A 17296-nucleotide genomic window follows, 5' to 3' on the forward strand; every position below is an offset into this window, starting at 1 on the left:
CCAGAGGAACAGATGACGTACAGTCTGTGTTACACAGCATGTGTATGGAAATAATTTCTTTATATGGAATCTGAGGGAACATAACTATTTTATTTCTGTTGCATTCAGAAGGAATGGAGGGGGTGTGCTTGAGCAGGGACTGGCTTAACAATCACTCAGTGCCTGATGTGTCCCTCTTTCCATTCATTAAACATTAGGAGATATACAATTTGCCAAAGACAAATATGAATATTTTCTAATTTCCATGATTTATTTTATTGCATTTATTCAACACATCAAGCAATGCAGCAAGTATTTCCTCGTACCATGACAATAACATTTACCAAATAATGTCGTGCAAAGCTATGCCAATAAAAGTGAAGAACATAGTTAAAAGCTATGGACATCCTTGGGGACAACTTTTATATTATTTCATTTTACTAATCATTTGGTGTTTATAAAAAAAATTATACAGCTAATAGTCCTTTAAATTGTGACTTCACCATAATCTGGCTTTGCGCTGCATACTAATTAATTAAAATGAAAAGAAAGAAGCGAAAGAGCTACAATAATTCCCCCGTAAACCAATCTTTATTACATGATTACACTATTCCAGTTTGGTTCCGTATGAGTTACGTTTTGCCTGATATTGTGTGTTGCCAAGCCCCCTTGTTGCATCTCGTCTCCACATTAATAGGGGTATTTTGTATTTTAATGTAATCCTGTAATAAAGATTGAGTTTAAGGTTGAATTATTGTAGCTCTGCCGCTTCTTTCTTTCCGCAGTCCCATCCGGATCAAAAGTCATGATGTTCTGGTGCCATTCACATTACCTCTGCAGCCAATGACTAGCCTCATGGTCATGTGTGCCAAAACAGCATGTAACCACAGAGGCTCAGCAGTCACGTACCATTCTTGTACACATGACCGCTGAGGCCAGACATTGGCTGCAGTTTTCATGTGAAGTCCCATTTCGGAGCATCATGACTTTCAATCTTGCTGGGACCACAAATGGCAGGGATGTGGGCTATAGCACGGAACTTTTTTAATTTTTTATTTACACCTCCCATTTCCTGAAATCAACTCTTGATTTAACTTTTCATTTAGGCCCTACAATCCCTTTATAAGTGTTGGCTTTCTAGTGATATTTCTAAAATGCCATAAACTTCTGTCCTGGCAGAGAAAACTTTTAGGGGAAAATGTATCAAAGGCTGGTGCTATACACTGGTCTTTATTATGGCATCTGTCAGCAGAAGATATGCTTAATTTATGATGTTTATGATGAGGGATGCACCTCATCATAAGTTAGGTGCATCCTCTGACAGTCTGTGCACCTAAACTAAAATCTACACGGGCCCATAGCTGGCGTAGATTTTTATAATCATTTACGCCATAAACCAGGCAGAAATTATAAATGTACCCACTCTCTCACCACGCCTAAAAGGGCAACATAGAAACAGAGATTTAGGGGGTTTGCAACTTTTCTATGTCCAAAAACCAGTGTAGGGGGAAAATACATTTCCCTCCAAAATCTCATTCAGTTCTTCAGTTCCAGCGTTCCTGCTGCCCATGGATACAGTTTGAAAACACTGGATGGTGGTGGTTTCTGTATCTATAGCTCTGAAGATGGTGGCAGCCACGTGAGTTACCCTCATAATGACTTCTCTGGCTGTTCTCTCTTCTGTCTAAGCACTGCGCATGTGCCTAACACATTCAGCAACTGCACAGAAGGGGGTTTATATGGGAAGGTGGTTAGGTGGGTAAATGAGATTACAGTTTTCTGTGCCAAAACACAAAAGTTTATGGTGTTTTAGAAATGTCACAACAAAGTGGCCAACTCCATTAATGCTTTAAATCCTCAGCCAACAAGCTTGTATCTCTACAGTTACTATGTAGTCAAAATATTGCTTACTCAATTACGTCTGCCCTGTATGTGATCAGCCTATGGCCTATTTTTGAAGCAAAGCTGTTTTAGACAGATTTTGCAGGATTTATACTGTACATTGGTGACTTTTTTAGCATAGGTTATCAATATCTCATGAGTGGGGTCTGACTCTTGGCAACCTCTCCAGTCAACTGTTAGAAGGTGCCATGGTGCTCAGGTGACATCATGTCAATCAGTCACATTCAAGTGAATAGAACTGGGCTGCAATACCAAGCACAGCCACTATACAGTGTATGGAACTCTTTTCAGCCCTGTAGGGGAACGGCACAGATGTCCTAACCCCACCAATCAGATATTGATGACTGACAAGTCATCAATATGTTAGTCCTGGAAACCACTTTAACAAAACTATCCCTGATTTACTTGACTGAAACATTATACTGTATACTATATTAATAACAGTAAGCCAAGGTAATGTCTGTAAAAAATAAAAAAAGGGGAATTTATATTTCCAAGAAAGCAACATTTTGGCATATCTGACATATCTGACATATTCAACTACAGAATAAACTGTGTTAGGCTTCTTTCACACTAGCGGAATAGTTTCAGCAGGAAAAGTCTGCCTGAGCTCTGTGGATCCCACACTGCCAGATGTTATTACTGTCTGGACGAACCCCGATATATTTCATGGACCCCATTAAGCCACCTGCACACAGTGCGGAATAGACATGTTTTTTCCGCATGGATTCCTCTGCTGAAGAATTGCAACATAGTATAGTACCAGCAAAGTGTATGAGATTACAAAAAAATTCCCAATCCACAGCATTGTCAATTATGTTTGCGGTTTTAGCTTCAGATTTCAGACATGTTGCAGAAACACACATAAATCTGCATGAAAATCACCCACATCACGTGCAGATGGCCTTACAGCCAATGGGGCTGGCTGGCATTGAGGTAACACCCGGCAATGCTGTTGCAGAGAGCTCCAGCAGGGTGTTCTATGCCACACGTGTGAACCTAGCATTTTACAGAGTGAGGATCTTCTGAAATACAGTTTTGATACATATTACAGTCTCTCCCTCTGAGGCATCTGCTGTTACGTTCTTGAATTTGTACATAGATTAATCATGTTCCAAGTAACGTCAGGCACTCAAAAAATCAAGCATATTATATAATACTGACAGAAAATGTAAATTTCAAAAATGATCAGCTGTGTTTTTTGGAATTCACAAAAATAAATATTCTGAGGACACTGCCTGCTCCTTTTTTTGTATTTTTTTCATGTGTTTAAGGTAGCAGAATAGATGGCATCTTAGATATAGTGTAAGCAGGAAAATCAACAGAAAGGTCTTGTAATATATATACATATACTGTATGTAGGAGTTTTCTATTAATTCAGTAATTTCATCAGAAAACACATATGTGCAGAAGAAACAGAACAAAATTGTAATTATCCAATCTCCTATGTAAGGAACAGAATAGGGATATGAAAATAAAAGACCATGGCAGTAGGTAAGTAACACAAGCTTTCAAAGATACTTGTCTTCATGTAAACAAAAACCTTTGTTTGTGGGACAAAATTACTGAATTACAAATGTCATAGTAGAACCAGCATATATACCAGAATGGCAGATAATATGGCTGCTATGGGCCCTTTAAAAGAGTGAGCCTTGCCTCTTGGTCATATCCCCCTAGATACTTGGTGGAGTAAACATGTAAAGCCTTCCCTTTCCAAATAAACAACAGTTTTAGCAAATAAAGGAGTAAGAAATAGATGTCATGGATAGAGTATGGCAGGAACATACACATCAGAATCTTTTGTTGTAGATGGCGAAACCCAGCACTATAATGATCTCTTTAGAGAGTGGAGAACCTCTCTCCGCTATATGCCACTGCCAGGCCTGCATATGTTTTATATCCTGAGCTCACAAATTATAAACTGAAGTCTGTCTCCATGTCCATAAGTTAAAGTCCATTAAGGCACTTGAGAAAAGTCAATAGAGAAAGTCTTGATATTGTGCACTCATAGACACTCATCATAAAGATCAATGGGTTTTATATTGTAGAGAACTATAAAAATAAGACCACCTTCTTCTGAAGACTATTTGAAAATAACATCTTGATTGTGCATCCATTCCTAATGATGTAGGTAACATGGTTCCTTATTTTTCATAGCCTTGAGTGGATTATTGTCCTCCTGGTGGAACTGAACTGGTTTAGCAGTAGATTTAAGATGTTTACTGATATTTCTATTGTTACCATAGATTATTTTACACACTCAAACTATTAACACTAATGTAGAGCAGCGCTCAACGCATATAAAATATTTTCACACAGTTAAATATCATTCTCTATAGATCTCTAGCAGCAAATAGAAATATACAGGAACAAGGAAGGTGGATAGTGCTTGGAAAGGATCTCAGCATCTTGGTATGGATTCTTCTTTAGCCTGGTGGCATGCATTAAATATTATGTTTCAAATATTTTTACCATATGTGTTTGGTGAAGTTTCTTGTAATATAGAAAAGTTTGTGATAAGCATTGCACATATTTAAGCTGTTCAAATTGTCTTTGGCCCCCCATCACTTCAACTGATCCGACATTTTTCCTTTTTGCTCAGCTTTCTCCTCCTCTGCTCAAGACCTCTTTCTATGAGTTCATCTTCCTCTACAGCCCTGCAACAAATTATCACAAAAACCAAATGTCACACTGGTTGAAATATGAGAATGATGAGATAATATTTAAAGGCACAGATACATACTTTATCTCTTTGATATGAAGATCTCTCACCAGACCATCTCGTTGGTCTACAAGAGATACAAGCTCATCAAGTAAGAGCTTTTCCCTCCGCTTCTGAGCTTCACTTTTTAAGCTCTCTGTATAAAAGATAATAAAAGAAGGTACACCATCAGCTTCATACAACAATGTAAGTAATACAGTACAGTAATGTATCAATGACTTGTTCAGATATGAACACTTTCCATTTAAGATCTGGTAGAACATTCAATGATATAATGGAAAGCCCAAAAATTACTATTGTACCACACATACTATCATGTCTACCAGCTTATTATGCAGAACTCACTACATATGATTTTAGGATTTCAGATTCACAAATAAAAAAATGTTTCTCGCTTCGCGTGCGATATAACTGTAAGCTGGGCAGCCTTAAGGAAAACAAACATTTAAAGGGGTTTTTGATAGCTGTTGGTGACCTATCCCCATCGTTCAGCTATTTCAGGGCAGCCGCCGATGCTGTAAACTATATGGTGGACTATTTCTAGTCCAGAGTACTGCAGCATCAATTCAGTTGAAAGAGAGCAGAGTTGCACTAAGTCATAGGCTAAGTTGGCTTACTTTTATTCCAAAAATGTTGGTGTATTTTATTTTGTGCATATTTTGTGCACAGAGTAGCATCTAAGCCACACCCACTTTCCTTCAATGTGGTGTCCCTTTTCAACTAAGCCACACCTACTTTTTGGTTGAGGTGTAAAAAGGTCAGAAAAGTGTCTAAAACACTTAATAATATGAAAATGTAAAAAACTTGCATATTTCCCATACTCACCATCTGTGCACAGCAACGCTCGCAGGTCTCTACTCAAGAGTTCAAAGCGCCTTTCTAGGTCCTGCTCCTCTGCCCTTAAACCCAAAAATCCAATCAGTATATATTTTCTATAGTGCATCATTTATTTATTTTACTCATTTATATAGCGATACTATATTCCACAGCACTTTTCAGACATTAGCATCATGCTGTCGCCAATGGGGCTCACAAGCATAATAATTAGCTCTAGAATGTGTCATAAAGGGGTATGCTGCAATAATCATTTACCATGGCCCTGCATGACTCTGGAGCTCACACTGAGAACAGGGGCCACTGGCCATAATTTTATGTTCTGGACTTTTTGCAGACAGCATGCTCATAGCAGCATTAGTGCATTAGTACACAGTGTATTTTGAGTCCCATAGTAATGTGGTTGCCTGTTTTGCTTCCTATACTCACATCAACTGTAGTTCATCTTGTCTGCGGATTAATGCATTCTTTTGATTCACCAGTGTGAACCATTCCTGAATCAAAGCCTCCTCAGTGTCTTTGTCATTACCTGGGAAATGAATGTTGGAAAGGTTACATTTTCAAAGAAAAAGAATATCTGCTGCCCCCTTTTGGTTTCCTGGAGGTTTAATAAGATCATATCTTCTTTGGGCCTAAATGTGAATTTATGTTATTGCTTTGACTGATGATTTATGTTGTTCCTTTTGTTTATAACTGTATTTTATGCACAAAAATAACACACAATGTAAAGAAAATGCGGGTTATAATTCTATACCACTTTCCATTAGGCGTCGGAGGTCCTTCTCTACTATGGCTGCTCTTGAGTCAATTTCTTCCTGCTGATGTTCCAGGGCAGCAAGCTCAGAGGTGACATACTGGCTGGTGTCCTTAAGGACCTGAGAACAATACAATGCATCACAGATTAGTACAGGTAGTTGGTGATGCATTTATGGCAGTACATAAATAAATAAAGTACCCTAAAATACCGCAGTATGCCCCATGGTATTTCTAATATCAAATTGTATGTAGCCTTCTAGAATGACTGTTTCTGTGTGTCTAATGGAGAATATTATATGATATATGCATGGTTACCAACAGCCCTGTATTTGCAGGGACTGTCCCTAATTTTCAGACACAGTCTCACGCCAAAAATGGGTGAGGCTTATGTAAGCAGTAGCCATAAATGGAGGGTCACTTAGGGTTTGGTGGTGTTCCCAGGGTTAGGGCTTAGATGCCCTGAATTTATCAACTCCTATGTTGGGAAAGTATGTACAGTAGAGATGAGTTTTGAAAAAGTCGACTTTGCAGCTTTGTCAAAGTTCAACAAGAAATTTGATCTGTTAAACAGGAGCTGTACCCACCCGCAAGTTCGTGGCGGGCCTCATTCACTTTAATGGCAGGCGAACCTGAAAAACATTCAGGTCATATTTGCAGCCACCAAATATTTACTAGAAGTGGACAAATTGTCCCACAACACGGAAAGTGACATACCAAAGGGGAATAAGTTGCAAAAATTCCCACAAAAAATATGTATTTTAATCAGGGGCCATTTTTATGCATCTTAAAAGGGAAACTCTCAAAAATGTGCCCTGCTGGAGCCAATTTTTAAAGAATTTTAAACCATGGGAGTACAGGCTCCAAACATTAGGCATTTACCATTTAGAAAACATCAAGTGATTATGTGGCTGGAGGTATATTAGACGGTTAATGGATATCAATTTTACTGTAGGCCAGAGGACTACAGGCCCCAAAATTTATTTATTCACCGTACAGAAAAGAACAATTGATAATGTGGCTGGAGGTACATTAGGCGGTCACCGTATAACAATTTTACTGTTGGCCAGTTAGATTACAGGCCCCAAAAATTATGCATTCACTGTACAGAAAAGATCAAGTGATTATGTTGATGAAGTTATATTAGACGGTCAAGGGATATCAATTTTACTGCAGGACAGTACAAACACATGTCAAGTACATACAGGTCCTTCTAAAAAAAATTGCATATTGTGATAAAGTTCATTATTTTCTGTAATGTACTGATAAACATTAGACTTTCATATATTTTAGATTCATTACACACAACTGAAGTAGTTCAAGCCTTTTATTGTTTTAATATTGATGATTTTATTGATCTAAAAAAAATTGCATATTTCATCCGACCAATAAAAGAAAAGGGTTTTTAATACAAAAAAAGTCAACCTTCAAATAATTATGTTCAGTTATGCACTCAATACTTGGTCGGGAATCCTTTTGCAGAAATGACTGCTTCAATGCGGCGTGGCATGGAGGCAATCAGCCTGTGGCACTGCTGAGGTGTTATGGAGGCCCAGGATGCTTCGATAGCGGCCTTAAGCTCATCCAGAGTGTTGGGTCTTGCGTCTCTCAACTTTCTCTTCCCAATATCCCACAGATTCTCTATAGGGTTCAGGTCAGGGGAGTTGGCAGGCCAATTGAGCACAGTAATACCATGGTCAGTAAACCATTTACCAGTGGTTTTGGCACTGTGAGCAGGTGCCAGGTCGTGCTGAAAAATGAAATCTTCATCTCCATAAAGCTTTTCAGCAGATGGAAGCATGAAGTGCTCCAAAATCTCCTGATAGCTAGCTGCATTGACCCTGCCCTTGATAAAACACAGTGGACCAACACCAGCAGCTGACATGGCACCCCAGACCATCACTGACTGTGGGTACTTGACATTGGACTTCAGGCATTTTGGCATTTCCCTCTCCCCAGTCTTCCTCCAGACTCTGGCATCTTGATTTCCGAATGACATGCAACAGTCCAATGCTGCTTCTCTGTAGCCCAGGTCAGATGCTTCTGCCGCTGTTTCTGGTTCAAAAGTGGCTAGACCAGGGGAATGCGGCACCTGTAGCCCATTTCCTGCACACGCCTGTACACGGTGACTCTGGATGTTTCTACTCCAGACTCAGTCCACTGCTTCCGCGGGTCCCCCAAGGTCTGGAATCGGTCCTTCTCCATAATCTTCCTCAGGGTCCAGTCACCTCTTCTCGTTGTGCAGCGTTTTCTGCCACACTTTTTCCTTCCCACAGACTTCCCACTGAGGTGCCTTGATACAGCACTCTGGGAACAGCCTATTCGTTCAGAAATTTCTTTCTGTGTCTTACCCTCTTGCTTGAGGGTGTCAATGATGGCCTTCTGGACAGCAGTCAGGTCGGCAGTCTTACCCATGATTGCGGTTTTGAGTAATGAACCAGGCTGGTAGTTTTTAAAAGCCTCAGGAATCTTTTGCAGGTGTTTAGAGTTAATTAGTTGATTCAGATGGTTAGGTTAATAGCTCGTTTAGAGAACCTTTTCATGATATGCAAATTTTTTTAGATAGGAATTTGGGGTTTTCATGAGCTGTATGCCAAAATCATCAATATTAAAACAATAAAAGGCTTGAACTGCTTCAGTTGGTGTGTAATGAATCTAAAATATATGAAAGTCTAATGTTTATCAGTACATTACAGAAGATAATGAACTTTATCATAATATGCTAATTTTTTTAGAAGGACCTGTATTTTTAAAAGAACTAAAAATATAAAATTGGATAAAAAAACATGGCTAACAAAATCCCCCCTCTTGAAAAAAACCCAAATGATAATAGTTGAAATTTGATAACACATGGTGGTCACAGGTGTTGAATTCCTCCGTGTCCCCAAACATTAGGCATTCACAGGACAGAAAAGGCCTTTTATTCCACTGTATTTAAAAAAAGACAGGGACCATTATTTGTTCTGGGTGGTTGGGCATATGTGTGGGATGGCATGAGGAAATTCAATTAAACGTGGTCGTCACAGGTGTTGAATTCCTCAGAGATCCATGCCTCACTCATTTTTAGAAATGTGAGATAGTACACACTGGCGTGAGATGGGCGGTTGCGCTTATTGGTTACGATTGCCGATGCTTCAGACAGGACACTCGATTGTGCCAGCTCTGGCCACAGGTCAAGCCTGCACACCCAGTAGTCCAGGGGTTCCTCGCTTCTCAGAGCGTCCACATCATCCATTAACCCGATGTAGTCGGACACATGTCCGATGTCCGTCCAGGCGTTCCCTGAGGCTCGATCCAGAGGGCGTCTGTCGATCGGTTGGCTGCAAGAATGATCTCATATCTGAAGTGACCAACACATATTCAAACCACCCTCTTCTTGCATGCGCTGTAGGATTGGTACCGCAACTGTTTCTCTGTGGGTGGAAATTTCATCTGCCAGTTCCCGCAACAGCAGAATGCAGCATTTCTCGAAGCAAGGCCTGGAAGTGCTGCATTCTGACATCCCTCTGTGATGCTGGTAACATGTCCGCCATTTTGTGTTTGTACCAGGGGTCTAAGTATGTTGGCACTCAGTACTTGTCCTTGCCCTTTATGCTTTATATACAGGGGTCCCTCTTCAAACACTGGAGCATAAAGGCCCTCATTTGCACTAAATTGGAAGCCGTGGAGCGCCCTGGCTACTGCTTATCGCCCAGGAGAATGTCGTCCTTGGTTTTCTCCCGCCATGCACGGACAACACCAGGGATCCCAGAAAAGTTGAAAGCCTGCTCCTCTTGCTCCCCCCCTCCCAGGCACTATCCTCCTCTGACTCCTCTTCAGACTCCTGTTGACTTGTCTCAGATGGAGTAGCCCCCCCTGGGAATTCATTCAGCATTGCGACACTCCTCATCTATCTGCTCCTGCTCCTCGACGGCTTGCTCAATGACACGACGCAATGCACGCTCCAGAAAGAAGGCGTAAGGTACGATGTCACTGATGGTGCCCTGGCTGTGACTGGCCAGTTTGGTGATCTCATCCAATGGCCTCAGAAGTCTGCATGCGTCGCGCATGAACATCCACTGGCGCAGTGAAAAAAAGAAGCTCTCCAGAACCTGTCCTGCCGCAGAGTTCGTACAGGTAGTCGTTAATGGCACGTTTTTGCTGGAGCAGCCTATCAAGCATATACAAGGTGGAGTTCCAGTGTGTCGGGCAGTCACAAATCAGACATCTGACGGGCAAGTGGTGTCGCCACTGAACATCAGCAAGGCAAGCCATGGCCAAGTAAGATCTTCTAAATATAGAGATTTTCCTGGCCTGCCGCAACAAATCGCTACACGACTAAGTTCAGGACGTCTGCCATGCATGGCACGTGTGTCATTTTGCCCTGTTTCAGCGTGTTCAGCAGATTGGCACCGTTGTCACACACCACTTTACCAATTGTCATTGAGCAGGGTTAGCCACTGATTGGCCTGTGACTGCAGAGCTGAAAGGAGTGCTCTTGGCTTCCAAGCACAACAGCCGCAGCACAGCATGGCAACGTCCCATCTGGCACATCGAATAGGTTCTGTTGAGCTGGGATGGTGCAGCGGAAGAGGCGGTAGCAGTGGAAAAGGAGGAGTCAGCTGAGGAGGAGATGGAGCATGGAGTAGGAGGAGGAGAAGAAGAAGAGGCAAGCCTGCATGCAATCCGTGGCGGTAACACGAAATCCACATGGGTGCCACGGTTGCAGGCTTGACAGCCATCCGAAGGTTCACCCAGTGGGCAGTAAAAGTTATGTACCTTCCCTGCCCGTGTTTGCTAGACCACGTGTCTATGGTCAGATGTATCTTGGCACCGACACTGTGCGCGAGAGATACATTCACTTGCCGCTTAACATGGCCATATAGCTCTGGGATGCCCTTCTGGGAGAAATACAGTATTTCCTTTCGGGGACCTTCCATTGCGGTATGCCAATGGCCACAAATTTTCTAAAGGCCTCTGTGTCCACCAGTTTATATGGCAGTAGTTGGTGGGCTAGCAGTTCCGACAAGCCGGCGGTCAGCCTTTGGGCAAGAGGGTTATCCGGCATCATCAACATTTTACGTTCGAACATTTGGGACTTTTGCCAGATGAACGCGACGACGGTACGGTGGAAGGTGGAGTGGGGGACAAATGGGAGAAGAGAGGATGGGGAGAAGAAGCAGGACATGGAGCACTGGAAGTGTGGCTTTGTGGGTTCTGACGGTGTTGCTCCCACTGGGCTCGTTGATGGGAGGCCTTCTTAAGGCGCTCATCTCTAGGTGAGTGTTGGGCTTACCGCAACTTATGTGTTGACAGGACAGGCTGCAGATGGCAACACTGCTGTCAGCAGCTGACACATGAAAAAAAGCCCACACTGCAGAGCCATGTGCTGGCATCCTGGGAGCACCAGATGTGACCATGCATGATGGATGGCTCCCTTCAGATACATTTGCAGTCTGCTTTTTGCCTCCTGTGCAACCCTCCTTGGGCTGATCTGGGTACTGTCGTCAGACCACTGACTTGAGTGGAGGGGCTATGGTGGTGGTGGTGGTGTCTTTGGGGGTGCACACAGCAGAGAGTGAGGAGGGTGCAGATACAGAGGATAAGGAGGGTGCAGATACAGAGGGTGAGGAGGGTTCAGAAGCGGAAGGCTGAGTGAGCCACTCAAACAACACTGGTGGGTTATTTGACGTAATCGCACACACCTTCTCAAACTTCCTACTTAGGCCCCAGCCTGGTGCACCTGCCCGAGCCCTCCCACTCTTGCGGAATGGCCTGCCTCTGCCCATCATTTTCAAAATGACCCTGTGACAAAGTCCCTACAGAAGAGCAGTATTTGTGGAAGCAGGTATATTGCAGGCCTCAATCAGTATTTTGTGGGAGCCGGTATATCAATCCACTCTATCAGTATTTTGTGGAAACAGGTATATAGAACCCAATAATGAATATTTGCTTGAAGCTGGCAAATCAAACCCCTTAATTAATATTTTGTGGAAACTGGTGTATCGCAGGCCTTAATCAATATTTGGTGGAATATCCACACAGCAACCTCTCCCTACACTGGCAAAAAACAGAATGTAAAATGGCAGCCAGATCGGTATATCAATACCCTGTATCAGTATTTTGTGGAAACAGGTATATAGAACCCAATAATGAATATTTGATGGAAGCTGGTATATCAAACCTCTCAATCTATATTCAGTAGAAGCCAGTGTATCACACCCTCAATCAATATTTTGTGGAAGCCGGTGTATCACACCCCTCAATTAGTATTTTGTGGAAGCAGGTATATCGCACCCCTTAATCAGTTTTTTGGGGGGCAACAGGTATATTACACCAGTTGAAATTTGTTATTCGAATAGCGTTTGTCCCTCTATCTAGCTGCGGTATCTCAGCAGAACCGCACACAACTGCTGCACAAAACAATTGCACTATAATATACTTTCTATGTTAGAAGGTATATTATAGGTATATCACACCCCTCTATCAGTTATTTATTTTTTTTGGGGGGGGGGGGGCAGCAGGTATATCACACCAGTTGCAATGACTTATTCCAATAGCGTTTGTCCCTCTATCTAGCTACAGTATCGCAGCAGAACCGCACAAATCTGCTGCACAATACAAATGCACTATAATATACTTTCTATGTTAGAAAGTATATTATAAGTATATCACACCCCTCTGTATATCACACCTATCGATAGCACACCTATACCAGTCCTTAAAAGGACTTTTGTGGCCCTATTAGCTAGTGTTTGGTGTCCCTAACAGCCTGTCCCTGCTCCACACAGCAACCTCTCCCTACACTGGCAAAAAACAGAATGTAAAATGGTGGCCAGATCGGTTTTATTTATAGGATAGGGAGCATGTCCATGTGCTGAAACGTCTCAATTGGTCAAAGTTCTTCACAATGCTAAGAATATTGCGCTGGTAGACATCGCCATATGTTTCGCCTGTTCGGCAAACCGCAAACGAGCAAAGGTCGCCGCAAAATGACCGTCGGGTGAACCACAAGGCCATCTCTACTCTCTGTATCTTGCTGACTTTTCTAGGACATGGAGACTTTGAAGTGTGATTTGGAAGAAGTAAAGCCAGCAAAAGTTGAGGATGGTCATCATTAAGACCTGGCCACCCTAAGGGGTGAGGACTGGATAGTACTGGTTGGCATGCTGGCAGTGGAATAATAAAAGCTTCATTCTTAATGTTATTGAATTACATATCTTAGTTTCTGGCTGATGTTGGAATAAGTAAATGTAGGAATAAATAAAACTGATGCAGAATAAATCTCTCTGCACTCTCCCTGTTCAATATTCGTCTATTAATCGTTTTTAGCAACACTGTCACTAGCACATGAACACTTGCCCCATCTCTCCCTATGCTCAGCTCACAGGACATTGGAAGAGACTGCGCGGGATGAGGGTATCATAGGGATGTGACATCACAGGGGATGACTATCTGTGGATTGGTTGGCTGCAAGGCATTATTGGTGATCTTGCTTTCCTGGGCTTGTCCTCTCTACACTTAGCGTACTTTAACACTTGCGGCCGAATCTGTCAAAACGTATGTAAACTGATGGCATTTGTCCGACGGATCAGTATCCTGATCCGTCTGACAAATGCATTGAAGTGCCGGATCCGTCTCTCCAGTGTTATCCGGAAAAACGGATCCGGCATTTTTTTTCACATTTTTTGCGGTCTTAGCATGTGTAGACCACTATGCCGGATCCGTTTTGCGGGAACACTTGGCATTAATGCATTTCAACGGGAAAAAATGCCGGCAAGTTTTGGGGAATTTTGGACGGAGATAAAACCGCAGCGAGGCAAAACGACTGAACTAAAGACATCCTGATGCATCCTGAATGGATTGCTCTCCATTCAGAATGCATTAGAATAAAACTGATCAGTTCTTTTCCAGTATGGAGCCCCTAGGATGGAACTCAATGCCGGAAAAGAAAACCACTAGTGTGAAAGTACCATTAGTTTCGCTTCTTTGTAAAATGTGCAGCCACCATTTTAAGAAAACCAGATGTTACCATGAAGCGTGACAAAATTGCAAATCGAATGCTTCGCTCTGCACTAATGTACAGTATATAACATTTAATATGATGCAATATAGTCTATTTTGTACAATACTGGAACATAAGAAAATGAAGTTTTGTATTATTTTGCCTCCAGCATAACCAAAATTATGTAACCCAAATATTACATCAATTTTTTAAATTGAATAACACAATGTTTAAGAACTTGACTTCTTGACCACATATGGTATCACAACTGGAAAAGAAATATGGTATTAAAAATGTGTGCCCCTGTCACCTGGATCAGCTAGATTTTAAACCAGGCCTACTGCCTGTAGGGTTGATCCTGCTGATTAAAATAATACTAGTCCTGTGAAAATCAGTTGTAGTGTTCCAGAGAAAAATGAGTTTTATTCTTTATGCAAGCAAGGGCCTCAGTACACCGAGATGCTGTAAAGTTCGAATTTGTAAGTTTTTTTCTTTGAAAATAACGTAACCAATTTTCACAAGACATATAGCACTCTAATTAGCAGGGTCAATCTTGCCAGGTACCAGGGAAATTTACTATTGGGCCAACGCCCAGTGGGCCACTCCAGCCCTCTTCATGGCCGCCAGCCGGAAACAAAACAGTCAGATGCACTTAGCATTAATTAATGCTGGGAGCATCAGATACCTATGCACTTAGCTGGCGGCAGCAGGTGCCTCCCTGAATACAATTGTATTGCCATCCCTCCAGTTGAATACCTCAGCTGGGGCAACAGTATTTTGTTCTGCACTCTGATATTGGTTCAGCTATTGCAGTATTTTGTGTAGCCCTGTGGTATTCGGTTATGCTGGGGCGGTATTTTATGCTGCACTGTGGTGTTGCTGGCCCTACCTACTTGTCTCTGCCTACATGTCTTGGCCCTGCCTACTTGTGTTGCTTGCCTTCTGTCAGTATGACCCCATCTACAACATGGGACCACTTTTAGTTTTTTTTTTCCAGGGCCACTTTAAGTCCCCCTATCTGCCTGGTTTAATAGGGTTAATCCTACTGATGAGTGCTCATTAAGTACATGCAGAAGCAACAAAACAAGAAGAGGACTCGATCTTAGCCTGATATATCTATTTCTGGATTATACTAGTATCTTGTGACTCAGCCATGACACTGGGATCTGCCTGCCAGGAGGACTTGCCAAGAAACTGATGTGAGTGATAAATTGCCATGAAATAATGTATAATGTTATATAAATAAAAGAACATAACGATGATAACAGCAGTTTTTAAACATACCACAGTTTCTTCCTCTTTTACTGGTGTTTCCGGTGTTGGAACCACAGTGGAAGAAGAGGATGTGGAGGCAGAAGGATATGGTTCTGTAAAAAGACATTTACGGGATGAAAAACAAAGGTTTAAACATGTGTATACAATGTGTATCACAACTACAACACTTGTAGCTGGTGCAAAGCAGCATACATGTACAGTGTGGGGGTGGTGCAGAGTTGTATCAGCTGTTTAACCCCTCTAATTCTGTGGAAAATGGCGATCACAGCATTTAAGTGGTCAAGTGCCAACCCCCCCCCCCCCCCATTGGCATCCCTGCAACGTGATCATGAGGTGCTGATAAGTTTCCACTGCAGCCAGGTGCACTAGGCTTGATGTCAGTTTTACACTGAGAGGCCTGATACACTTCAAAATAGGAGTAAAGCACCGCATTATGTCAGTGATCATACTATCCCATGTCAAGTCCTTTCAAAGGAGTAAAAAAGATTCAAATAAAAATCCATTTTTAGGGATAGAAAAAAGAAAAACTGGAATTGAAAACATTTGAAATGGGGAAAATAGATTGAAAGAGATAAAGGATAACGGCTGGTTATTGGAATAATTATTTTCATTCAGCATCTTTAGAAGGTGGCTTTGAAACTCATAGTTTGGTATAGGATTTCAGCTCAGCTCTAGGGTTTTTGGAGGCCATTTTGTAGGTGAACTTGAATATTTAAAGTTAAATAACCCAATAGGTCCAAATGGTAATCTAAAGATAAAAAGCAGATAATTTATGGGATGACTAGATGTACTATGTGGTCTTTTTCTGCCATCATTCTATGTCTCTATATTTATTTTTTAAAGCATTTTTCCTTACAAAATGCTTTATTATGGGAAAAATGAAAATACAAAGCTAAAGATGAAGAGTATGGCAGTGGATTTCAATCTTTACAATGCAGAGGGTGAAATATGTGGTAAATCTGCAACATTTCCATACCAATATCCACAGCAAAATTCACAGTATTTGGTGAGGATTTTTGCCCCTGTGAATTAAATCCAGATACAGATTTTCTGCAGTGCAAAGTCTGTAGTGGATCTGCTACCTGTGGCCTTACCCAAGGGTGTAAGTAATGTCCATGAAAGAAGCGTTTTTAATAAGAAACTAACACAACAAGTGAAGTTAGCTGCTGAATAAGATAAGGGGGATTGTCGGTGGCACTGCAGACAGATGACAGTCGAGAACTGGATAAAAATAACACTTTATTGGTGACAATTCAGAGTGTTTTGGGATTGGACTGATGATTCATTTACTACCAGATATAGGCCAGTTTTCTAGCTTATATCCATCACAGATTGCGTGAAAGGTTATTTGCACCACAGTCTGCAACTTTTTCAAGCTCATGCCAGGTCTAAAAAAAGGGGATGTGGCGTGGCCGGGGAAGAGGGAGGGCCGGAAGGCCCATCTCACTTATGATTTTCTACGCCTGTTTTACAAGTAGAAAATGTTCCAAATCTACACCAGCAAGGAAGCTGGCTGTATATTTAGACTGGCGGTGGATTCGCCGAAGTTATGTGGAGGCGGGCAGCTCTACATAATTTCAGCAGATCCACCACCAGCGCAGAGGTTATTAAGTTTGGCGTCTAAAACGCCGGTCTTAATAAATGACTCCCTAAAGCTCTATATATGTGATGTATTCTGTATTGCTCTTCTCTTTGTTCTAATAGTTGACTGCATTTTTATTAGTCTACATGAAAGCTATTATAAAGAATCAGGCAGTGAAATGTATATGCTACTAACCACTGATAACTTGAGAGGAAGGCCGTGAACTTGTTTCCTGAATTTTTCCTGTGATATCTGTCTCCTGTAG

At 41.8% G+C, this 17296-nt stretch overlaps 1 protein-coding gene across 4 annotated transcripts in view; it reads right to left on the bottom strand.

Moving 5' to 3' along the window:
* Nucleotides 1-229: 229 nt before the first annotated feature.
* Nucleotides 230-17296, bottom strand: part of EHBP1L1 (EH domain binding protein 1 like 1) — a 124481-nt gene continuing 107414 nt past the window's right edge. For all 4 annotated transcript variants that reach the window (XM_044269618.1, XM_044269616.1, XM_044269617.1 and 1 more), the window contains 7 exons: nucleotides 17227-17290; nucleotides 15459-15541; nucleotides 6192-6312; nucleotides 5867-5966; nucleotides 5429-5502; nucleotides 4625-4739; nucleotides 230-4538 (listed from right to left, as the gene is read on the bottom strand). In XM_044269618.1, coding sequence (XP_044125553.1) covers nucleotides 4451-4538; nucleotides 4625-4739; nucleotides 5429-5502; nucleotides 5867-5966; nucleotides 6192-6312; nucleotides 15459-15541; nucleotides 17227-17290 — 645 coding nt within the window. In that variant the 3' untranslated portion in view covers nucleotides 230-4450. The remainder of the gene's footprint in view (nucleotides 4539-4624; nucleotides 4740-5428; nucleotides 5503-5866; nucleotides 5967-6191; nucleotides 6313-15458; nucleotides 15542-17226; nucleotides 17291-17296) is intronic.

The sequence above is a fragment of the Bufo gargarizans genome, chromosome 10, assembly GCF_014858855.1.
Source record: "Bufo gargarizans isolate SCDJY-AF-19 chromosome 10, ASM1485885v1, whole genome shotgun sequence".
NCBI classification, from domain to species: Eukaryota; Metazoa; Chordata; class Amphibia; order Anura; family Bufonidae; genus Bufo; species Bufo gargarizans.